Source organism: Nicotiana sylvestris, chromosome 3, assembly GCF_000393655.2.
Source record: "Nicotiana sylvestris chromosome 3, ASM39365v2, whole genome shotgun sequence".
NCBI lineage: Eukaryota > Viridiplantae > Streptophyta > Magnoliopsida > Solanales > Solanaceae > Nicotiana > Nicotiana sylvestris.
Window position 1 is genome coordinate 9,676,548 of NC_091059.1, and position 26,466 is coordinate 9,703,013.

The window sequence follows — 26,466 nt, forward strand, 5'->3', positions numbered from 1 at the left end:
GGGGAACTAGGAGGGATAACACTGGACTCCTCAAATGTTGGTATGGGTGAAACCTCTGTGGTCGACGGTGGAGGAGGATTAACACTAAACTCCTCAAAAGTCGGTATAGGTAAGACCTCAGATATGTCATGGTTGTTAGGGAAGTGACGTTAGTTGTGAAGAAAGGTTTATACTAAAAAAATATGACATTAGCTTACATAAGGTACCTACGAAGATCAGGTGAATAACAATGATATCCCTTCTGAACACGAGAATAACCAAGGAAGACACACTTGAGAGCACGAGGAGCTAACTTATCTTTCCACGGGGCTAAGTTATGAACAAAACATGTGCTCCCAAAAATTCGAGGTGGAAGAGGGTATAAGGCTGACTGGGGAAACAATATTGAACGTGGAATATGATCCTTAATGGGAGATGCAGGCATCCTATTGATCAAATAACAAGCTGTGGGAACTGCATCGCCCCAAAAATGTAGCGGAACACGAGACTCAATTAGAAGTGTGCGAGCAGTCTCAATAAGGTGCCTATTCTTTCTTTTCGCAACCCCATTTTGCTGAGGAGTATAAGGACAAGATGTTTGATGAATAATTCCATGACAAGACATAAACTGCTGAAACTGAGAAGATTCATATTCTAAGGTATTATCACTGTGAAAAATGCAGATAGAGACACCAGATTGGTTTTTGATTTGAGCACAAAAACATTGAAATATAGAGAATAACTTAGAACGATCTTTCATTAAGAAAAGCCAAGTGCATCTTGTGTAATCATCAATAAGCGCAACAAAATAACGAAATCCCAAGGTTGAACTGACTCTACTAGGACCCAATATATCAGAATGAACCAAGGAGAAAACAGACTCTGCATGACTCTCAACACTACGTGTAAAGGAAGCTCGGGTATGTTTCCCAAGGTGACACGACTCACAATCTAATATAGACAAATTGGATAAACTAGGCACCATCTTCTGAATTTTGGATAAACTCGGATGTCCTAAACGTCTATGGATTACATCTGGAGGATCTGTAACTAGACATGTTGTGGAAGGACTGAGCGAGTTAAGGTAGTAAAGACCTTCTGATTCACGACTTGTACCAATTGTTCGTCCCATACTACAGTCCTGCATAATAAAAGAATCATCAATAAAATATATACCACAATTGAGGGCACGAGTCAAATGACTAACAGATGCAAGACTAAAAAGACAACCAAGAATATAAAGAACAGACTCTAGGGTGATAGAAGACAATGGGTTGGCTTGTCCAACTCCTTGTGCCTTAGTTTGACATCCATTGGCTAAAGTAACAGTAGGAAGAGACTGTGAATATAAAATATTCGACAAAAGTGATTTATTACCAGAAATGTGATCAGAAGAACCTGAGTCCATGACCTATGGTCCAAGAGTACTAGACTGGGAAACACAAGCAAAAGAATTACCAGAAATAGGAGTATCAGTCTGGGCAAATGAGGCTACTTGTAGAGATGTCTGCTTACTTGCTCGATACTGAAGGAGCTCATTATATTCTTCTTTAGATGCAGAAAAGCCCTAGTTACCTGTAGTCTCGCTCTGAGCAATGTAGGCATTTTTGGGTGGATGGCCATGTAGGGAATAACACATTTCACGAGTGTGTCCAAGTTTGTGACAATAAGAACACTTGGGTCTAGATCTCCCAAAACGACCTCCTCCTCGTCTATTCTCCATAGCTTGAGATGCCCGAACATCCACTACCTAGGATGCAAGAACAGAGGAATCAAGTATGTGTGATGAAATCACTGGATGACTTGGTGCTGCAGCAAGGCGAAGTAATCGAGAGAATAATTCATCAACTGTGGGGACAGTTGGACTCGCCAAAATCTGGTCTCGTACTGAATCAAGATCATGAGAAAGTCCAGCGAGTGTAAGAACTAGAAACATTTTCTGTCGCTGCTCTTGTTGTTTTGACACACTAGCAGAAACTGGCATCAATGCCTCAAATTCCTCCAAGACTGTCTGTACCTAACCCAAGTAAGTAGACATATTCAATTCTTGCTTCTTTAAGTTTGTCATCCGTGATATCACATCATAGAAGCGAGATATGTCATTAGTGTATAAGGTACGAGCCTTTGCCCAAACCAAATAACATGTTTGTAATGGCCGAAACAAAGGCATCAACTTAGAATCAATAGAACGCCACAAGATGCTACATAATTGAGCATCAATTTTTTTCCCAAAGCGCTATCGCCTCTTCATCTCCTTCACTAGACTGTTTAATTAGCTAATCTTGCACACCTTGACCTTTATACCACAACTCGACAGATGAAGCCCAAGCTAAGTAGTTTGAACCTCCTATTAAAGGTTCCGAGGTAATCATAACATTAGAGTTTCTGGAACTCATGCTTTTAGACCCAAAAACATCAATTCCCAAAGACATCTTGTAAATTATTGCCAAATAAGAGAAAAAATCAACTGTAATCCACTAAAAATAGAGTAAGGAACACTGAACCAGAATAGGAAACTACTATAGCAGTTGGAAAGTTACTGTAGTGGCAAGAAAATATTCAAAGTGGTCAGAATGAAATGAAATAAAAACAGTAGGGGTAGGATCAGAATTACCAGAAGACCCAACTGTTCTGAAGGAACTTTTTCAAAAAATGGACGGAAGTCCACTTTTGAAATCACTATTCACACCGGAAAAATATAAAAGTGGTCGGAATTTGATGTAACCTGGATGGGTAGGCTCGGAATTGCAAGGGGAACAATCTGTCCTGAAGAGTCATCGCCAAAAAATGGCCAGAAGATGACCGACGCGACGTCGGAACTTCGTCGGAAAATTTTCTTCGGACAGCTACAGTACCACCGGAGATTTTCACTGGGGTTTGATCGTCGGACAGTGACTACTCTTGTGGTAGTGTTGGATATTTTGCACAACACTGACCGAGACAAAGCAGACGCAAAACAACTTTGAAAGTCGTCGGAAAAAGGGTTCTGGTGACTGATTTCACTTCCCGGAATCATTGGAACACAGCGATAAATCTCTCACGATAACTCTGATACCATGTAAGAAGGTACAGGAGAAAATATGATATATATTGATATTGTGTGTAATGCAATACAAGAGGTGCTATTGATAACTACTCTATACAAAGGGGATACTACTCCTATTCCAATGTGGGACAATTACATAGCTATCTCTAACATATATGATGATGTAATAAGAAGATACATTACATTGGTACTCGGTCGAGTAAGGTACCGGGTGCCCGTCGCGGCCCATCGATTTGGGTCGTGACAGACCGATTGGGTTGTTCGATCCCCCCCCTATTAAACAAACATTTGTCCTCGAACGGGTCTAGAAACATAACTAGAGTCTCAAATAGGCGTGGATACCTACTCCGCATCTCTCTCTCGGTCCCCCAAGTGGCCTCCTCAACTGGTTGACCTCTCCACTGCACCTTCACTGAAGCTATATCTTTTGACCTCAACTTTCGAACTTGCTAACCAAAAATGATTGCCAGCTCCACATCATAAGTCAAATCACCATCCAACTGAACTGTGCTGGAATCTAAAATATGAGACAGATCGCCAACATACTTCCGGAGCATAGAAACATGAAACACTGGATGAACACTCGATAGACTAGGTGGCAAGGCAAGCTTCTAAGCCACCTCTCCAATCCTCTGAAGCACCTAAAATGGCCCAATATACCGAGGGATAAACTTTTCCTTTTTCACGAACTTCATAACATTCTTCATGGGTGAAACCTTGAGTAGTACCTTCTTCCCACCATGTAAGGAACATCATGAACCTTCTGATTGGTGTAACTCTTTTGTTTACACTCCATTGTGCGAAGCCGATCCGGAATCAATTTAACCTTGTCCAAAGCATCCTGAACCAAGTCAGTACCAAATAGCCTTGCCTCATCCGGCTCAAACCATTCCACCGGAGACCGACATTGTCTCTCATAAGCCTCATACGGAGCCATTTGAATGCTCGATTGGTATCTGTTGTTGTAAGCAATCTCTGTGAGCGACAAAAATTAATCCCAGGAACCCCCGAAATTTATGACACAAGAGCGTAGCATATCCTCCAATATCTGAATACTGCACTTGGACTGATCGTCCGTCTGAGGGTGAAATATTGTACTCAGCTCAACATGGGTGCCTAACTCTCGCAACACTACTCTCCAAAACTACAATGTAAACGGAGTGCCCCAATCTGTAATGATAGACATCGGCACACCGTGAAGGCGAATAATCTCACGGATGTAGATCTCAACCAACTACTATGAAGAATAAGTAGTCCCAACTAGAATGAAATGTGTGGACGTGGTCAACCGATCCACAATCACCAAAATAGCATCAAACTTCCTAGAAGTCCATGGGAGTCCAACTACAAAATCCATGGTAATACGCTCCCATTTCCACTCTAGAATCTCAAGCCTCTGAAGCAATCTTCCTGGTCTCTAATGCTCCTACTTCACTTGCTGACAGTTAAGGCACCGAGCTACAAACCCCACTATATCCTTCTTCATACTCCTCCACCAATAATGTTGCCTCAAGCGGCCCCTAGATGAATGGAATATCATGAATTGTGGGCCTTCTCAAGAGTCAACATATCTTACCCATCTACATTAGGCACACAAATCCTACATTGTATCCTCAACACCCTATCATCCCCAATAGTAACATCCTTGGCATTGCCGTGCTGAACCATATCCTTAAGAACAAGCAAATAGGAATCATCGTACTGGCACTCTCTGATGCGATCATATAAGGAAGACTAACAAACTACACAAGCTAGAATCTGGCTGGGCTCCGAGACATCTAATCTCACGAACTGGTTGGCCAAGGCCTGAACATCAACTCCAAGCGATCTCTCACCAACATGAATGAATGTAAGGCCACCAATACTCACCGCGTTTCTACTCAAGGCATCGCCCACCATATTGGCCTTCTCTGGGTGATACATAATGGTAATATCATAGTCCTTTAGAAGCTCCAACCACCTTCGCTGCCTCAAATTTGGATCCTTCTATTTGAACAAGTGTTGGAGACTTCGATGATCCGTAAATACCTCACAAGACACACCATAGAGATAATGCCTCCAAATCTTCAATGTATGAACGATGGCTGCCAACTCCAAATCATGACATGGTAGTTCTTCTCATGGGAAACTGGAACGAAGCATAAGTAATCACTCTATGCTCATACATCAAGACACACCTGATACCAATTCGAGAAGCATCACAATACACTGTATAAGAACCAGAAGTTAAAGGCAAAACTAGAACTGGAGTTGTGGTTAAGGCAGGCTTGAGCTTCTTAAAGCTCTCCTCACACTCATCCAACACCCTGAAAGAATCACCCTTATAGGTCCATTTGGTCAAAGGCAATGCAACCGAAGAGAAACCCTTCACGAAGCGATGATAATAACCAGCCAAGCCGAGAAATCTCCGAATCTCAGTAGCTGAGGATGGTCTGGACCAACTCTGAAATGCCTCTATCTTCTTTAGATCCACTTTAATCCCCTCACTGGACACCACGTGGCCCAAGAACGCCACCGAACTCAGCTAAAACTCACACTTGGAGAACTTGGCATAAAGCTTCTCTTCCCTCAGTCGATGTTACACAATAATCAATTGCTGGGAATGCTCCTCCTGGATATGTAAGTACACCAGGATATCATCAATTAATACAATGAAAAACGAGTCGAGACATGGCTGAAATACACTATTCCTTAGATGCATGAATGATGTTGGGGCGCTGGTCCGCCCGAAAGACATTACAAGGAACTCATAATGACCATAATGGGTCTTGAATGTCATATTTAGAACATCCAAGTCCAGAATCTTCAACTGGTGATACCCAGACCTCAAATCAATCTTGGAGAACACTCTCTCTCCCCAACACTGGTCAAATAGATCATCGATGTGCGGCAAAGGATACTTGTTCTTGATTCTAACTTTGTTCAACTGCCTATAGTCGATACACATCTGCATAGTACCATTCTTCTTCTTCACAAACGGAATTGGTGCACCCCATGGCGACACATTAAGCCTAATGAACCCCTTATCAAGAAGCTCTTGAAGTTTCTCATTCAACTCCTTTAACTTAACTATTGCAATATGATATGGAGGAATAGAAATGGGCTGAGTGCCCGGCACTAAGTCAGTACCAAATTCAATATTCCTGTCGGGTGGCATGCCCAACAGATCTGCAGGAAACACATCTGGAAAGTATCGCACCACCGGAACAGAATCAATGGTGGGAGTATCAGGACTAATGTCCCTCACAAAGACCAAATAAGACAAACACCCCTTCCCAACCATCTGTTGGGCCTTTAAATATGAAATCACCTTGTTGGAAATATAATCTAGAGAACCTCTCCACTCGATCCTTGGAAACCCCGGCATCACCAACGTTACGATCTTAGAATGAAAATCCAAAATAGCATGACATGGAGACAACCAATCCATACCCAAAATCACGTCAAAATCAACCATACTAAGCAATATGAGATCAACCATAGTATCCACTCCCCCAATAATGGTATTGCCCATCGGCGTAGATACATGAAAAGATAAAACTAAGGACCCATGGGGCATATCTAGATAACAAGAAAAATATGATGATACATACAAATAAGTTGAACCAGGGACAAATAATATAGAAGCATCCATGTGGCATACTGAGAAAATATATGTGATCACCGTGTTTGAAGTAACAGCCTCTGTCATGGAAGGAATAGCATAGAATCGAGCCTGACTGCCACCTGATCGACATCCCCCTTTAGGGCAACCTATAGTTGTCTGACCCCACCCCCAGCTGGCTGCACGGGTGGTGAAGTGATTGGTGCAGGAGTCACAATATAAACTCTCTGCTGAACTGGACCTCCCAAGATGTGGGGACACTGCCTCCTGATATGAACAAGCTCCCCACACTTGTAGCAACCCCGATCTGACAATGGTGGTAGGGACTAGATCGGAACCCGAGAACCAGAATAACTGCTAGAAGAACTTAGTGTAGATGAACCCTGAACTGAAGGAGCAAGGGATGAAATCTGAGCTAGGAAAGACTTGAGATGATTGACCGGTAGAGCACTATATTCACCATGGCTAACTGATTCACCATGATGAACTGGACGAGCTACCTGAGTGGGCTTATAAGGACGACCCCCAAAGGGAACATCACTTAAACCACTCGAACCACGAGGCCTATTGGCCTCCCTCTACTCATACTCCTGACTACCGACAATCTCTAGCCGTCAAGCAATATCAACCACCTCGTCGAACATAGCACCTGAAAAAATCTCCCGAGTCATAGCAAAATGCAACTGATAGGTGAGGCCATAAATGAACCTCATACTCCTCTCCCTCTCAGTTGGAACCAACCAAACTACGTGACAAGCCAACTCTGAAAATCGTATCCCATACTGGGTCACACACATGCCCTCCTGATGCAGCTGCTTGAACTTCTTGTGTAGCTCCTCCTTGCGGGTCTGTGCCATGAACTTCTCTAAGAAGAGAATGGAGCCCACCATCTGAAGGCAGCCTCTGATAGCTAAAAAGTAGTAAAGGAGACTCCACAAGTCTCCGGAAAACCCGTCGTGCGAAGAATCCACTGGCACCTATCCAAGAAGTCATGAGCATCCTCAGACTCAGCCCCACCGAATGATAAAGTCCTGAGCCTCTCAAATCTATCTAGTCTCTTCAACTCCTCATCACTCATAACGGGACCCACCTAGGCTTGAGCAACTGCAACCGGATGGGCTGGTAGTACCTTTGGTGTCTGAAGCCCCTGCACTACCTGATCTTGAGTACGGGCGGCGGGACTCTGAGTGCCTCTCCCGGCCTGAGAAGTGGATGTTGCGGCCGAAACTAAAACCGCCTAAGCAAGGCTAGTGCAAACAGTTAATATCTGGGACACAGCCTCCTAAAGGCCTGGAATCACAATAGGCATAGCTGGTTCTTGAGCTATTCCCACCGACTCAACCACATCTGGAACCTGCTCCTGAGCTGGAGCAATTGGTAGATCTACAGGTGCGGCTCTTGCTGCTGCACGAGTTGCATCTCGGCCCCTACCTCCGCCCCGGCCTCTCGTGGCCCTAGCTGGTGGTACTAGTGGATGTCTGTCCGGTCCAGTGGCACGTGTCCTCACTATATGTGAGAGAATAAAATAATAAAATTTTAGTTCTCGAAATCAATAAATTTGCACAACAAGAATACAAGAATGTGGAGTTTTCCTAAGGGTTTGTAGCCTCTCGAAGATAAGTACAGATGTCTCCATGCCGATCCGCAAGATTCTACTAGACCTACTCATGACTCGTGCAACCTATGTAACCAAGGATCTTATACCAACTTGTCAGGACAAAAAATTTGACATGTCGTGATGGCACCTATCATGGTACTAGGCAAGTCGACATCTCACACATACCAATATTTTTTAATTTCAAATATACGAAAATAGGTTTAGATAAGTAAGAATCTCATAAAAACTAGATGTCAACGCCGTAACTCAGTACAAAAATTCTCCCAAAAGATCTGGGTGTCATGAAGTACATGAGCATCTAGATAACAACATGGTCTAACCAATGGAACACTGTCTAGGAAAGTAGAGTAGTATAAAAAAGACTAAATGATAAAGGATGAGAGTCAAGGTCTACGAACACCAAGGTAGCAACCTCGATGATCTCCGAACTGATGAAGTGCAAGGAATCAGCAGCCACCGTGCCCGGAAATACTTGGATCTGCACATGAAGTGTAGGGTGTAGCGTAAGTACAGCCAAATCTATAAGTAACAAGACTAACCTTTGGACCGAAAGCAGTGATGAGCTCAAACAAAAACAATAAAAATTCAGAGTTCAACAAAACAGAAAATATGGACATACTTCTAGGTTCAACATTTAAGTTCAACACAGATAAAATATGCCAAGTGTGACTTATAAGAAGAATATAACATCTCTATATCTACATGCCAATATGAATACCGTATGTGATGCAACACAGTAGAATCCCAAGTACTCATACTCTCAAAGCACTCAATCTGACTGTCTCATTTCTCGCTCATCACACTCAGTCACTCGGCACTGTATGGTACCTGTTGCGGTGTGTAGACCGATCCACATATCGACATAAGGCATGTTGCGACATGTAAATATATATATATATATATATATATATATATATATATATATATATATATATATATATATATATATATATATATAATGCTTGTTGCATCATGAAACCCGATTCATATATATATATATCGCTCACTGCTTGGCACAAAGGCCCCAACTCAATCACCAATCTCTCCAGTCTCTCGGGCTTATAAGAATCATGATAATCAGCCCAAACAATGATGATATGATGTATCAATAAGGGACAACAGAGACTGAGATATGATATGCAAATAATAGTTGTGTTTGAGTACAAAATTGTAAATTAAACAAATAATTCAACATGTAACACGATCTCAGTAGGTCCCAACAGTACCAACACGTAGCCTAAGCATGATTTCTAACATAACTTGCAACTTAATTTCTCTAACACATGGAGAATATACAGATAACGACAAGATAATTCAATTATACAGTTCCATGGAATTGACCAAGTCACAATTCTTATGGTGCAAGCCCATACGCCCGTCACCTAGCATGTGCATTACATCAACACCAATCACATAATACGTAATACGGGGATTCATACCCTCAGAACCAAGTTTAAAAGTGTTGCTTACCTCAAACCATGTAAATCTCTACTCCAACAAGCTTTTGCCTTGTGCAACGGCCTATGAATGCCTCGAATCTAGCCATAAACAGTTTGATACGAACAACCCAAGCTATAGGAATCAATTCCATATGAAAATGCTAAGTTCTTAATCAAAAGTCAAAAAGTCAACTCAAAAGTCAAACCCCGGGATCACGTTTCGGAATTCGATAAAAGTTACAAAATCAGAAAACCCGTTCAACCACGAGTCCAATCAAACCAAAATACTCAAATCCGACACCAAAATCCCATTCAAATCTCCAAAATTCGGCCTAAGAAGATTTCTTCATTTTTCCCAATTTTCACCCCTTAATCACTAATTAAATGATGAAATCAAAGATATAATCATGAAATTTAACCAAAACTACGTACAAAATGACTTATCCCAATCATTGCCTTGAAAATCTCTCTAAAAATTGCCTCAATCTAAAATACCAAATCAAATTTGTAAAATAAACTCAAACCCTCGTTTTTTAAATATTTAAGTCTGCCTAGATGACCCTTCTTCGCGATCGCGAAGAACAACTATGCTGCCCCAAAATGTAACATTACACAATCGCATAAATATCCATGTGAACAGGTAGCACCCCTTCCTCAGACCTACGCATTCGCGTCTCTCTTCACGCGATCGCGAAGAACAAACGCATGACCTCAACTGCTAGCTACATTTCTTCTTCGCGAACACGGCTTAGCTGACGCGTTCGTGATGCACTGCTTTCCCACCTTACGTGATCGCATACCAAAACTCGTGATCGCATAGTACAACAAAAACCCAACTTAATACTTCGTGATCGCATCCCTTCTCTCGCAATCGCGTACAAGAACACCAACACCAGCAAAATCTGCAGTCTCCCAAGTTTCGAAACGTGTCGTACATGATCTGAATCACCCTTGAGGCCCCAAGACCTCAACCAAATATACCAACAAGTCCTAATACACAATACGAACTTAGTCGAGGCCTCAAATTACATCAAAAACATGAATCGCACATCAATTCTATGAACTTCTAACGTCTACATTCGATGTCGAAACCTATCAAATCAAGCCTGATTGATCTCAAATTTTGCACACAAGTCATATATGACACAACGGACCTAATCCAACTCCCGAAACCAAATTTTGAGTTCGCTAACTATAAAGCCAACTCTTGGTCAAACTTCTCAATTTTCAAAACTTCAAATTTCCAACTTTCATCATTTCAAGCCTAAATCAACTACGGACCTCCAAATTACTATCCGGACACACTCCTAAATTCAAAATCACCCTACGGAGCTATCGGAACTGTCGAAACTCTATTGTGAAGTCGTTTACACATAAGTCAACATCTGACAACCTTTTCAACTTAAGCTTCCAACCTTGAGATTGAGTATCTTAATTCATTCTAAAACATCCTCAGAACTGAATCAACTACCCTGCAAAGTCACATAATTAAGCATAAAATGAGCAGTAAATGGGGAAACGGGGCTACAACACTCAAAACGACCGGCGAGATCGTTACACTTGAGAATAATAACCAGCGTTTCATAGTGTTCTATTTTTAAATTTCTTTAATTAACCAGTTCCTGTTAATCCTTAATTAGGCAAAATGCTTCTTCCAATTAAACTTAGAACAAATGTTCTCTTCAGAAAAGCTACAAGCTGCATTATCCAAAGTCTATGACCTTACAAGTACCGTATGTATTAGTTACCAAAAAATATTTGGTAAGCTAACTTACCATATTTCTTTATAAGATAGGATATTTTTGCATATTCTCTACTAATTATCTCAATTTCCAAAACTTTTATAACAAAAATATAGTCCAATATCAACTGATAAATTTGTTACATTATACATTAACTTTTCCTATCTATTACAATAACCTTATATTCTTCTTTTGGCACTATAAAAGATCAATTGAGAAACAGTTCATAACGACTTTCAACAACCATAAAGAAAGTGATAATCAATTCCAATAAATAATGAAGAATTTCACTATTTTGTCCCTACTTTCTTTTGTTCTTCTCTTGAGCTTATAAGCTCCTTCTCTTGGTATGAATTTTTTTACTTCTTGATATTCATAATTTGTATTTGATTATTTAATGATTTCGATTGAAGTGTGTGATCATCTCATTTAAATGCTTAAGCTGTTAGAGAAGGTATTGTATTGGGAAAAAACTGAATTTATATATTAGAGATAACGTGTCATGACACGTGGACTGGTCAAAAGGTCAAAACGCAATAAATAACCAAAAGGCACGAGCGACAACAGGTACGGAGAGGAGAAAGTTAAATAGGCACGAGACGCTATTCAAATGGCACGAGTCTCATACCTATTTAAGTCATTCAAAGCCAAGAGGTCAGAAGGGATTGAAGATATGAATCTGATGACATAAAGGAGTCCAAATTCAGTATTAAATGCCAAATACGTTAGCGAATTTGTATTAAATAGGAATGATTGTGTAACGCTTCTTTTAATGTCATTTATTGCTCATAATTGCCTCATTAATACAAAGGCATTACACCTTTTCCTAGAATCAACTATAAAAGGAGAATGACCCAATATCTGTAAGAACAAGAAACACTAATGAGATTACACTAAAATACAAACTTACTGCTTTATTATTATTCTCAAGAGTCTTCTATTATTTTTGTCTCCTGATTATCAGTAACCCGAATTTTCTCTTTATTTCTAGCTTCGACCAAAGACTCATATTTTTGGTTAGACAAATTGGTTCCGTTACCGAGAAACTGATAATCTTTTCTTTTAAGCTACGTTCTATCCATTGTTATCATCATGTCAAACAACAACAACAACGATAACAGTGAAAACATCTTGGGAAACCATGAAAATTAAATCCATCAAAATTAAGAAGATTTATAAAACATTGACGTGGTTCCCTCCCCTCAAAAATCACCACGTCAATCTCGTGAAGACATCCCCACTCTTGAATCTCGTGCTGATCAACAAGAGCAATTTGAACATTTTGCCGGAGTAAATGAAGTTTTACAAAAATTAATTGATACACAGGTCACCAAAGCTCTTCAGACTCTAATTAGTCGATTGCTTGTTGCACCACCCACACCTACGCCTAATAATAATACATTGGAGAATCCTTGTTCTGGCCTTGTTAATTCTGGAAATGGAGCAACCCCCAGTGAACCACAGGAGGGAGAACCAGGTAATTCAAATAATTCTCATTTGCAAAATTTAGTACTAACTTTGCAGAAATGGCTTAAGGAACAGAATGAACGCATCGAGAAAATCCTTGGAGTTCCCCCTGTAATCAAAGGAGTGGATGTGGATAAATGCTCATAACAACCTTGGAAAAGAAGTGCTGCTCCCCTTTCGATTCCAAAAAAATTTAAAATGCCCAATATCTCAAAGTACGACGGCACAACAGACCCACGTGATCATGTAACCGCATTTACAATAGGCGTAAAAGGCAACGACTTGACCAAGCAAGAAATTGAATCAGTACTGGTCAAGAAATTTGGAGAAACACTAACGAAGGGTGCATTAACCTGGTATTCTCTTTTACCTAAAAATTTAATAAATTCTTTTGCTGAGCTTGCAGATTATTTTGTTAAAGCACACTCGGGAGCTCAAAAAGTTGAAAAAAGAATGGAAGATATTTTCAAAATTAAACAAGGGGACTCAGAGTTGCTCAGAGAATTTGTTGATAGATTCCAACGTGAGAGGATGACTTTACCCCGTGTACCTGATAACTGGGTTGCGATAGCTTTTGCAAGCAACTTAAATAACAAAAGTTCAGAAGCCACGAGAAGACTTAAAGAAAGCTTTCGAGAGTTCCCTGCAACCACGTGGAATGATGTTTACAACAGGTATAGTACAAAGTTGCGAATTGAGGAAGATACCGTACCTAAGTTTCATCATGAAGAAAGGAGCAATTCCAGAAGATCAGAAACCGAAAAAAGATTAGGTAAAAATAGGTACGATCCATATATGGGGCCTGCAGGGAAGGACTCACGGTCAAAGTAGGATAATCAACGATATGATCAAAAATCGATGAACAATCAATCTGGTTCTTCATCGAGGTTCAGAAATGATCGAAACAGACAAGAGTCATGGGATGATGACAGAAGTTTAAAGGCAAGGTTCGGTGGATATAACTTTAATGTCACTACCTCCGAACTCATAGCTGTTTTGAGAAGCATGGGAGATAAGGTAAGTTGGCCAAAAGAGATGCGGTCAAATCCAAATAGACGCAATCCAAACCATTGGTGCGAATTCCACAATGACCACGGGCACAAAACTTCAGAATGTAGATTCTTACAAAGTGAAGTGGATCATCTATTGAAGCGAGGTTATCTCACTGAACAATTAAGTGAGAAAGGTAAACAAGCTTATATGAAAAATAGGCAAAAGCCACCGAAGCCCCCTTCACCCAAGAGAACCGTGAATGTTATAAGTAGGGAAGAAGATATTCACGGTGTAACATATACAGCTTCCAACAAGGTTTCTAAAGTAATGATTACACACGGGAAACGGGTACGGCAGGTTTTAGAAAATAAAAGTATTTCTTTCGATGGTGCAGATACTGAAGGAGTAATGACGCACTGGTAATATCTTTACTTATACATGATACTAATGTAAAACGAGTTTTGATTGATCCAGGAAGTTCCGTAAATGTTATACTATTAAGGGTACTACGTGAAATGCAAGCCGAAGACAAAATGATACCCAATGCACATACCTTGTCTGGGTTCGACAATTCAAGTGTGGTAACAAAAGGAGAGGTAATTCTAACAACTTTTGCTGCAGGTATTGTTAAAGAAACTAAATTTTAGGTAGTAGATATGGAAATGGCTTACAATATGATCATGGGAAGACCTTGGATCCATGATATGGATGTTGTCCCGTCAACCCTTCATCAAGTTATTAAATTTCCATCACCGTGGGGAATTTGCCAAATTCGTGGGGATCAACAGACAGCTAGAAGTAACAACGCTATAACAGATACGAGCACCGTAAATAAAGAAAAATAGCAATTACAGGGAACAGTTGAAGGTATCAAGGATCAAACCTAAACTGAACAAGAAAAAACAGATTTAGACTCGAGACATGATACAATTCAAGAACCTGAAGAGAATGAAAATATCAAAACAACAATTGAAGAGCTTGAGGCTGTGATATTATTTGAACAATGGCCTAAACGGAAGGTTTATGTTGGAGCCAATTTAAGCTCAGACATGCGAGGTATGTTGATTGAATTTTTAAAAGCTACCGTGGACTATTTTGCTTGGTCCCATGCTGATATGACATGGATACCACCGGATGTGATGACTTACAAACTAAATGAAGACCCATCTTTCACACCAGTAAAGCAAAAGAAAAGAAAGCAAGAGTCTTTTAAAAATCAAGTGATTCAAGATGAGGTCCAAAAGCTATTGAAAATTGGGTCAATTCGCGAGGTAAAGTATCCTAATTGGTTAGCAAACACAGTTGTTGTACCTAAGAAAAACGGTAAGTGGCGAGTTTGCGTGGATTATACAGATCTTAACAAAGCCTACCCAAAAGATTCTTTCCCTTTACCGCATATAGATCAGTTAATTGATGCAACTGCAGGACATGAACTTTTGAGTTTTTTAGATGCATATTCGGGGTACAACCAAATTAAAATGGACCCCAGTGATGAAGAAAAAACTTCTTTCATCACAGACAGGGGGACTTACTGTTATAAAGTAATGCCCTTTGGTCTAGAAATGCTGGAGCAACCTATCAAAGGTTGGTCACCAAAATGTTCCAAGAACATTTAGGAAAAGCCATGGAGGTATATATAGACGATATGCTCGTCAAAACCCAGCATTCTCATAATCATATTTTTCATCTATCTGTTACATTTGGAATTTTACGAAAATTTAATATGAAACTCAATCCAAAAAAATGTGCATTCGGGGTTGCCTCAGGTAAATTTTTGGGTTTTCTCGTTTCTAACCGTGGTATTGAGGTAAATCCTTCTCAGATTAAAGCAATAGAGGAAATTCCTGATATCCTTATGAATAAAAAAGAAGTTCAAAGGCTAACGGGAAGAATTGCAACCTTGGGGAGATTTATCTCCAAATCTTCAGAAAAATGTTTTAAATTTTTCTCCGCACTCAAAAAGCAAGATCATTTTGCGTGGAACGAAGATTGCCAACAAGCCCTTAGAAATTTAAAAGCTTACTTGTCAAATCCACCACTATTAGCAAAACCAAAGGAAGGAGAAAAGCTACTCATTTATTTGGTCGTGTCAGAAGTTGCGGTAAGTGATGTTTTAGTCCGTGAGGACCAAGGTAAACAATCTCCTATCTATTATGTAAGTAAGTCTTTACTAAATGCTGAGACGCGATATCCACAACTAGAAAAATTAGCATTAGCTTTGATCATGACATCTAGAAAATTAAGACCTTATTTTCAATGTCATCCCATTGTTGTAGTTACTGCTTTTCCATTACGAAACATTTTGCATAAACATGAATTGTCAGGGAGATTAGAAAAATGGGCTATAGAATTAAGTGAATACGAAATCATTTATCAACCTAGGACTGCTATAATATCTCAAGTACTAGCCAATTTCGTAGCTGAATTTAGTCAGGGGATGCATCTAGAAGTAGAAAAAGAATTACAAGTTTTTAATGGTGCAAACCCAGGGACTTGGATTTTATTTACTGATGGCTCATCTAATGTTAAAGGAGCAGGCCTAGGAATAGTTCTCATACCACCTATGGGAGAAACTATTAGACAGGCTATAAAATGTACTTCTATAACTAACAATGAAGCAGAGTATGAGGCTGTAATTGCAGGTCTAGAATTGGCACGAGAACTCGGCATAACACAGATTATAATCAAGTGTGATTCTCAACTCGTGGTCAATCAGATGTTGGGGACTTATACAGCCAGGGAGACACAAATGCAAGAATATCTCGAAAAAGTACGGGAACTAATAAAGCAATTCCAAACTTGGAAGGTAATGCAGATCCCAAGAGATGAGAATGTGGAAGCAGATGCTTTAGCTAATCTCGCATCTGCAGCAGACATAGCAAATGACGCAAATGCTTCAGTCATACATTTATTTCATTTCGTTCTCAAACTTGATAAGAACGAGGTAAATTTTAATCATTTAACATGGGATTGGAGGAACGAAATTATTGCTTTTTTGCAGCACAGAACCGTGCCTGATGATAAAGGAAAAGCTTATGCACTTCGCAAAAAAGCTGCTCGTTATTGTTTACATCAAGGAAATCTTTATCGGAAGATGTTTGGAGGACCATTAGCGAGGTGTCTCGGACCTTCTCAAACAGAATATGTGATGAGGGAAGTGCATGAAGGACATTGTGGAAATCACGCAGGAGGAAGGTCTCTTGTAAAAACATTGATTCGAGTAGGGTATTATTGGCCTAAAATGGAAGAAGAAGCAAACAAAGTGTGATAAATGTCAACGATACGGCAATAATATGCATAGACCAGCTGAGTTACTACACCCTGTTATAGCCCCGTGGCCCTTTATGAAGTGGGGAATGGATATCGTAGGTCCATTACCACAAGCAAAAGGTCAGGTGAAGTTTCTACTTGTACTTACAGATTATTTCACTAAATGGGTAGAAGCAAGAGCATTTAAACAGGTACGAGAGAAGGAAGTTAAATACTTCATATGGAGAAATATAATATGCCGTTTTGGAGCACCAAAGGAAATCGTGTGTGACAATGGTCCGCAATTCATAGGAGCTCAAATCACAGAATTCTTTCAAAGTTGGCAAATTAAAAGGATAACATCTACGCCATACCATCCAGTGGGTAATGGACAAGTGGAATCCACAAACAAGGTCATTATCAACAACTTAAAGAAAAGGTTACGGGATTCAAAAGGTAATTGGCCTGAGGTATTACTTGGAGTATTATGGGCTTATCGTACAACAACAAAAGCAAGCACGGGAGAAACACCATTTTCAATGGTTTATGGTGCTGAAGCCCTAATTCTAGTTGAAATAGGAGAACCGAGCACACGGTACGTTCAAGCAACGGAGAAATATAACGATGAAGAGATGCGGGTGAACCTTGATTTGCTCGAAGGAAGAAGAGAAGTTGCATTAATAAGAATGGCAGCACAAAAGCAAGTAATTGAACGATATTACAACAGGAAAGCACGCCTCAGATTCTTTAAAACTGGGGACTTCGTTCTTAAAAAGGTGGTCCAATCTACAAAGGCGGCTAATTCAGGAAAGCTGAATCCAATGTGGGAAGGACCCTACAGAGTTCGTGACATTGCAGGAAAAGGAGCATACGAGTTGGATACAATGGATGGCAAGGTTTTACTCTCACATTGGAATGTTGTCCATTTAAAGAGATTTTACTTCTGAGAAAGAACCCGCGGTCGGGTATCACCATGTTAGAATTTTTCTTTGAATTGTTAAAATTTTACTAACGATTTTAGATGCTAGGCAAAAACCCTAACTCGTGCCAAATGATGAGCCATGACCTGCACGGCAAAATGGAGTACTCTAAAATTCCCAGCCCAGGGTTACAGTTAATCTAATGGAAATATACACGGGTTAGGCAGTCTTCATCTTTAATTGCACCTCCGAGTCCGGTATGTTTTTCTGTTTCAGGAAAAGGTCCAAATTGAGAGAAACAAACAAGTGCTCGAGGCTTCATACCTCACCGCTCAAACACTTGGGGGACTACATATTATACACAGATACGTGCAGAAAAATAGATACGAATATCGAACAAAAATCAATCAAGATTGAGCAAGATATAAAAGAAAAGTTCAGCTACAAAGAGACAAGTGTTGAGCAAAAGTTACGGAGTCTTCAGCATTCATCATTGTGTTCAACAAATATAAACATAAAACATTCATCATAGTATTCTTTCCCAGTATAACAAAGGGAGATTTATATCATTAGTTTTTCCCATGAGAACAACAGAGTCATCTCTCAAACTCATGAGAACAACGGAGTCACCTCTCAAACCCTTCCTAATATATGAAGATAGGGTTATGACTATGTACTGAAACAGGTTATGAGGAAAAACCTTGTTTATTTTATAATTTGTAAAAATCTGTTACAAGAAAAACAGTTACGAGAAAGTTATAGATGTATTTTAATACATGTAATATTCAAAAGCTTCTCCAAGTTCATGAACAAAAACTTGTCAAAGTTATTTCAAACAAAACATGTGTGTTCATATTTCTTTCATCGTATTGTAACACCATTGTGAAGTTGAGACGTCTTCTTCATTAAGTGTCGCTATATAAAAGGGCCCTCTTTTATAAACCTCATGCTAATAATTCATGAGAAGAATCATAAAGCATTTTCAAAGGATAAAAATGCTAAGCTATTTTATAAGTCCTTAATAAATAAATAAAAAAAGGCAAGAATAGAACATATAGAAGTACTGAGAAAACTTCTCAATGTAATTAAAAAGACTAAGTAAAAACTTAGTCAGCAAAATATTTTTTACAAACGCCCCATTATGATAACTGGGGACTTCACCAAAAAAAATCCCTTAAAACTGCCAAGGGATAAAACCACCAATCAATAAAAAAAACAAAGTTTGGAACATATTCAACTGGTCACTAAAGGGTTGGATTGATAGAAGTTGTTATATAAGCTTCACTTTCAGAAACAACCACAGATGCGGTAGTAACTTCTGAAGAAGTAGCAACAGGAACGGTCTCAACTAGGCCTGAAGTACTAAGTTCATCGAGGGAAGCAAGAGTCACGGGAGCTTCAGCTTCCACAAATTGTGTCATAGAAGTTTCACCCTCGGGAGTTGGAATTGCAACATTCTCAACTTCAATTTCCACAACAACGGCTTCATTATTCAAAGGTTCTTCAGCCACAGGAGCTTCGAGTGCCAGAGAAGGAGAGTCAAGTGGTTTTTGGGTTTTTTCAATAATGTCCAAAACTTTGGCCAATTCTGATTGTAAATCAAAGTTTTCTTGAGTAGACTCCATCAAAGCATCACGACGGGAATTTAGAAAAGCCTAACTCACCTCTATATTAAAATTCTCCTCAAGAAGTTCATACTCCCTTTCCCACATAGCAAGATCATTCTTCAACACTTGGTGCTCAGCTAAATGGGAACCAAGGGAAGCTTCGAGGGAGGCATGAGAACTCTCTAAGGAACGTATCTTGTCAGAGGAGATCTTTAAATCAGCCTGAGCTTTAGTCAAGCTTTGCACTAGTTCCCCTGCATATTCTTCTTTCTTGGCCAAAAGTGCCCTGAGTTCTCTGACTTCTTCACTTGACTTTGATAATTGTTCTGAAAATGCACATTCAAGGCGCTCCTTATCTTTTTCCAATTGACTTGAAGAAGCCTTGGCAGTTGCTAATTCAGAAGTCAAACCTCGTTTTTGCTGCTCCAGGTGATTTCTACTCTCTCGAAATTCCTCTATGGTTCCCTGAGCATTCTCAAACTGTTCTTTCCAGTTAGTTGCTTCTAGCTGGGCTCCCTTGGCTTTTTCCTCAGCCCTGTGGATAGAATTTTCAGACTTACGGGCTTTCTTTTCCAAAAGGGAAATTCTTCCCATCAATTCAGTACCAATAAGGTTAGCCTACAATGGTAAAATATAAGAGTAAGAGTATAAAAGTAAAAACCAAAAGCTCGTAAACAAGAAGAAGAAAAGTACCTTCAAAGTAGAATGAACTATGTCATTCATCAGCGTTAAGAAACTGTGACTGCTCATTTCTTCTTCTCAATATCTCCAATCAATGGCTCAACCAAACATCTGCTCCGCCTGACTTCCTTAAAAGATTGTTATTAGCAGGAACTTCTAGTGTAACGCTCCTCATAGCCAAGTTTCTACTACCAGAACCCTCCCCTACCTGTTAAACAGAGGTAGGGGAAGCTACATATGGAGGAGCGGTGGAAGAAGTGAAAAAAACAGAAGTCGAAGGATGTGAAGCAGGTAAGGGAGCAGAAATTGGTAAAGGAGCACTAACATATGAAATAGGCCAGAAAACACTTGAAACCAAGGGAGGAATAGAAGGAATGGGAATAGAAGAAGAGAGAGGAATTTCATCAAACACTGGCCCAAGTTCTCCACTTCCGAAACCACTAACGAAGAGACATTGAATAGACTCAGGGGTGTCTCTTGGGGTGGTTTCATCATCAGAATGAATGAGAATAGGACTGGTGAGAGAGGCACGAGCAGGAGTAATTTCAGCTTCATCTTCGGTAACAATGCGTCTCCTAGCTCTTGGTCTAGCTATCAAAGAGGTATCCTCATCTTCTTCATTCTCAGAATCTTCTTCTATAACTTTCCTCTTTGATAGCATGACTTGAGTTCTTTCCAAAGAAATTGAAGAGCTAAAAGAAGCTCGAAGGGAAACAGCTACCTCAGCTGTCATTCATCTAATACCAAATCCTGATAAAAATAGGAATGAAAAGTTAAGAGCAAGAAAGAATTTAACATACGAAAAAGCATAAGAGATGTGTACCGTGAGTCTTTACTTTCCAACCATGTAAATTGGAAATGGACTTCCAAGTTCTCTCTTCCATAGGCACGACTCTCAAGATTGTATCTACCCAACCACGGAAATTATGAACGGGTTCCACATCTCCCATGGTTGCTACAAGAAAGCAAGAAAAAGATGAAATGAGAAAAGAAGTTAAAACTTTTACAAATAGGTACGATGAGAAAAAAAACTTACGCGCAAAGTTCCACTTCTCAGGGAAGGGGATATTTGTTTCTCCCACCAAATCAATTGTGCGTACTGCCACATAACAAGTGTACCACCCATGATCTTTGTCATCCTCAGGGCTTATCAAAACCTTCTTACTCCTTGCAGTTAAGGTAAAAAACCCATGGCGGAATAATTTGGGATGGTAGAGATGAATAAGATGGGAAAAGGAAAAACTAACATTGGCTTTGATGGATAAGTACCTCAAACAAGCCACTGCTCTCCATATAAGAGGGCCGACTTGTGCTAAGCAGATTTTGAAAAAACAACATAAGTCAAGTATAACTGGGTCAATAGCAGGTTTAAATCCCAAAGTGAAGGGATAAGTATAAATAAAAGAAAATCCAATTCTGAAAGAAGAAATTCTTTGGTTTGGATTAGGGATCATCATACGAAGATCACTTCTCCAGTTACAATCATTTCGAATAGTAGGAATCAAAGGTTCAGTTATTAAAGAAGGAAAGGTGTCAGCCTTCTCTAAATTAATAACCTGTTCTTGAAGAGATTTTCTATCACTCCCAAAAGATAAGTCATTGGGTACTATTTCTTCAACTAAGGGTTCTTGAAGAGGCTCAGAAAGTTCTTTACCTTTACAAGAAGGTTTCTTAGAGATAGAACCTCTAGAAATAATGCCAGAACTAGAAGAAGGAGTGACAGAACCAGAAGAACCACCATGAACAGATCTTAGGCTACGAAGCCTGCCACCTCTACCCCTTATATGCCTTACATGAGCGTTGGGGAAGCTATCAAGGATAGGGACCCTCTTAGGGTTAGGATTCGGAGATGCCATTGCAGAGAAAGGATGAACTAAAGGAGAAAGGGAATGAAAGTAAAGAGTAGAGTATCTGTTAAGGGTTTATGAAGAAGAAGACAAAGGAAAAAAGGTTAAACATGTATATAATAGCAACCGTCAAAGAAGTGTAATGATGGAAAGCCTATAATAAAGGCAACTATCACTTCGTGAATAAAGAGGATGAAGAAGTCTTAAAAAAAGGGGTTGCAGAATTACAGAACCAATCAGAAGGTGACACGTGTGCAGAGCATTAAATAGAAAAGACAACCAAAGCATCAGTACTGTCACAACATTGATTACAGCAAAAATTCTTTTTTTGTGAAAATCTACTTCTCAAATATTTAAGTGATAAATAAATGGAAAGCGGGGGGACTATCTGTATTGGGAAAAAACTGAATTTATATATTAGAGATAACGTGTCATGACACGTGGACTGGTCAAAAGGTCAAAACGCAATAAATAGCCAAAAGGAACGAGCGACAACAGGTACGGGGAGGAGAAAGTTAAATAGGCACGAGACGCTATTCAAATGGCACGAGTCTCATACCTATTTAAGTTATTTAAAGCCAAGAGGTCAGAAGGGATTGAAGATATGAATCTGATGACGTAAAGGAGTCCAAATTTAGTATTAAATGCCAAATACGTTAGAGAATTTGTATTAAATAGGAATGATTGTGTAACGTTTCTTTTAATATCATTTATTGCTCATAATTGCCTCATTAATACAAAGGCATTACACCTTCTCCTAGAATTAACTATAAAAGGAGAAGGACTCAACATATGTAAGGACAAGAAACACTACTGAGATTACACTGAAATGCAAACTTACTGCTTTATTATTATTCTCAAGAGTCTTCTATTATTTTCGTTTCCTGATTATCAGTAACCCGAATTTTCTCTTTATTTCTAGCTTTGACGAAAGACTCATATTTTTAGTTAAATAGGTATACTTCTATTTATTTAATTATATCTTCAACACACCCCTGCGGGCTTGATTCTTTTTGTTGAGTCAAGCACGCGGAAATTATTTTTGATATTGAGCAGCGATGAGACTCGAACTCAGGATCTGTGTCTGCTCTAATATCATGTTGAAGTGTGTGACTATCTAATCTAAAAGCTTAAGCTGTTAAAGAGTGCAAACGTCTTGTTCTATTTACTTAATTATGTCTTCAACAAATTCTCTCGTCGTGATATATGCTGGCTAATTTATTCCATATTAAATTGTTTGCTCTTATAATTGTAGGGCAACAACCAAAATTATGTCCGACGAGCTTCAAAGTGAATGATCAATGTGCCAATATCAATTGATTTTTAGAAGCCTTAAAAATTTATCCAGCAAGTGAGATGCCCCAAAAATGCAGTTGTAGTTCTCAAGGGAGTGGCAGCCTATGCTTTTGCTCCATAGTTTGCCAACCTCCAAAATAAATACAATTATTTTACCAAGTTTATAAGTATAATGCTCAATTAATGAAAATAATTTGCATGAACGATCTGTGATTCGTGTGAACAGAAACTTTGCATTTTCATAATTCGCCAATTATTAATAAAATTAAAGAGTAAAGTTTGAAATTTGGATATTTTTAGATACTTTTTCAGATCTATTGCCAGTGCCTTGAGTCGAGGGTATATCGAAACAGCTTCCCTATGGGAATACACTGGGTTCGTTGTTGTTGTTGTTGTTTTAAGGAATCTAAGGGGACGTTTGGTACAATTATATCCCATGGAATTAGTTAACCCACCTTTTATATGAGATAACTAATCCCACCATTTCAGTGTAAAAGTTATCTCGAGATTAGCTAATATCTCAAACCAAACATGGAATAAAGTTAATCTCAAACATTATTCTGAGATTATAATTCCTATCACACGTACCAAATGATTAATGCATCGTGGTAACCGTGGCTCCTTTTTCACAAATTTACCCTATATGGAATCAACTACTAATACTTGCATTAGGATAGGTTGCTTATATCACATCCCTTGAGGTGCGACCATTTCTCAAATCGTACTTAAATGTGTGATGCTTTGTATACCAAGCTACCCTATAGGCTATATGGGTATATAAGACCAATTATGTGATATTGAGACGAAATTTATTGGAAAATAATATGAATAAGACTGAATTGTGGCTAATTATTGGTTCGAATGGATGGACACCCCTAATTTTTTTATTCCTAAAGATTTCATTGAATAATTGATGAAAATTGATTCATCACGATTTGAGATCAAACTTTGCAAACTCCCCTCTATTAAGTTTACAAAATTACAAAAACAACCACAATAAAGAGAAATTTTATCAGAGTTCATTCATAATCATTCAGTACATATTTGATATGATCGAATTTGCATATTAGCAAACTATTAAACATGTACAATTGCTCTTATTACTTCCACCAGCAGCACATTTGCAACTGTGAGGCATCTTACTTGCTGGCCATTGGAATAGAGCTAAATTGCCACAACTAATATTATCACACGTTCCATCCGCGGTGAAACTTTCCGGGCAAAATTGAATATCACCTGACACTAAAACATGATAAGTATATATGTTAACAATAACAACAATAATAACACATACAATAACAAATACAGTAAAATCCCAAAAGCCGGACAGTATTAGAAACAACCAAAAAATATCGTCAAATGTAAATTTGCATCAAAAAATAATAATAACAATAATAATATGTATTAGAAAAGAAATATTCATACTTAGCACAGGGCCAAAAAAGGTGAAAAATATTGCCAAAGAGAGGAAAGAAAACACAATGTAACTCTTCATGTTTTGTTAACTCTAAACTTTTTGTATGATGTCAAATTATGAACTTTTAATACTACATAGGTAGGGTTTAACGCATATATATATAGGGCTTGAAGGGGTGTTTAAAACTATTGTACTAGTTCAAATAAGGCACCTAATATATCAAGATATTAAATTACTATGAAAGAAGGCAGATTGAGAATTTGAGAATATTTTTCGTATGTAGGAGATTTGAGTAATTATTAAATCGATCTTCCTTTGTACCTCAAAAATGGAAAAGCTATCCACGAATATCACAGTAAATTATGTTTTTACATTTTACTCATCGGTGAATGATAAAGTAAATAATTAAGCCTTTCACTCATAATTAGAGAATTCCATTTTATCACCTTAGCGTAAATTTGCTCTCATCTTTTAACGTGAATTTGGTCCAAAGACATACATTTGGTCCAAAGACATACATTTGGTCCGTACATTTTGACGTGGCCACTCTAAAGAACTGTTATTTAGGAATTAGCAAATGCGTTCTGAATTTTAGTTTTTTAACTTAATTTTTCGAGACAAAAATATTTTGATTTGTCCTGCAATTAAGATTTTTAATTCAAAATTTTATGACAAAATAAGTATTGACTCATCCCTAAATAACAGCCCTAAGAATTGTTATTTGTGCACTTCGCCGTACATTTGAGTCCCTTAGGCCTAACTCATTCCTGTGAAAACCCAATATCAACATTTTGGGCTAGTAGAAGTGGACCTTAGTGGCCCAAGTTTACTTTTGACAATTTTGGTGTTCAAGTAGTAATAGCATGGGCTAGCCACTTTCAGCTCCTGTAATTGAAAAATAGTTGCTACCACAGAGTTTCAAATTTTATAGGTGAATTTTCATAAAAGTGTCTTGTATTTTCACGTTTGGGAATTAAAAATCCATGATAATGGTTATTTTTCAATTACAGAAACTGAAAAATGATCATTTCTGAAGTTTGCCTAGCGTTCAACCTACTCGAGTCAAATTTTGATGGCTACAATGTAAAAAGTGCTTTGAACTTAAAATCAAGTTAAGTATCATTTACTTGTTCAATAATTCCACAAGATTTATAAAGTTTTATATATAGAGAAATTTTCATAACGCACTATCTTTTGGTAGTAATTAGTCATCTATAGATACCATTTGCTATATTACGGATTATAGATACCTTTTGTGTGGTTATAAGATGTATTTGATGTATTTAAGCTATTGTATTCATGAATACAGTAGCAAAAATAGGCGTGAATCAGGGAAATCCAGCTAATCAGTTGTTGTATTCGAATGTATTCGATTGTATTCATGGAGTGAAATATGGGATTACAACTGGACAGATTATTGTATTTAACTGTATTCGACTGTATTCACGGCGTGAAATAGGGGATTATATTGTTTTTAAAATGGAAAGTGAATCAATTAACATAATAGACTCCTAATATAACTCAACAAACTCAATTATAACACACAAATTTTGTATTTTCA

At 38.6% G+C, this 26,466-nt stretch overlaps 1 protein-coding gene and 1 long non-coding RNA gene across 2 annotated transcripts; one reads left to right on the top strand and one right to left on the bottom strand.

Moving 5' to 3' along the window:
• The first annotated feature begins 17,676 nt into the window (after positions 1 to 17,676).
• On the top strand, positions 17,677 to 18,084 carry LOC138887026 (uncharacterized). Its single transcript, XM_070168736.1, has one exon. The coding sequence runs from the start codon at positions 17,677 to 17,679 to the stop codon at positions 18,082 to 18,084; it is 408 nt and encodes a 135-aa protein (XP_070024837.1).
• Positions 18,085 to 24,485: 6,401 nt separating this feature from the next.
• Positions 24,486 to 25,001, bottom strand: LOC104247897 (uncharacterized). Its single transcript, XR_716345.2, has 2 exons — positions 24,914 to 25,001; positions 24,486 to 24,730 (listed from the first exon to the last, which is right to left on the bottom strand). It is a non-coding gene; the product is annotated as an uncharacterized lncRNA (long non-coding RNA).
• Between the last annotated feature and the right edge of the window lie 1,465 nt (positions 25,002 to 26,466).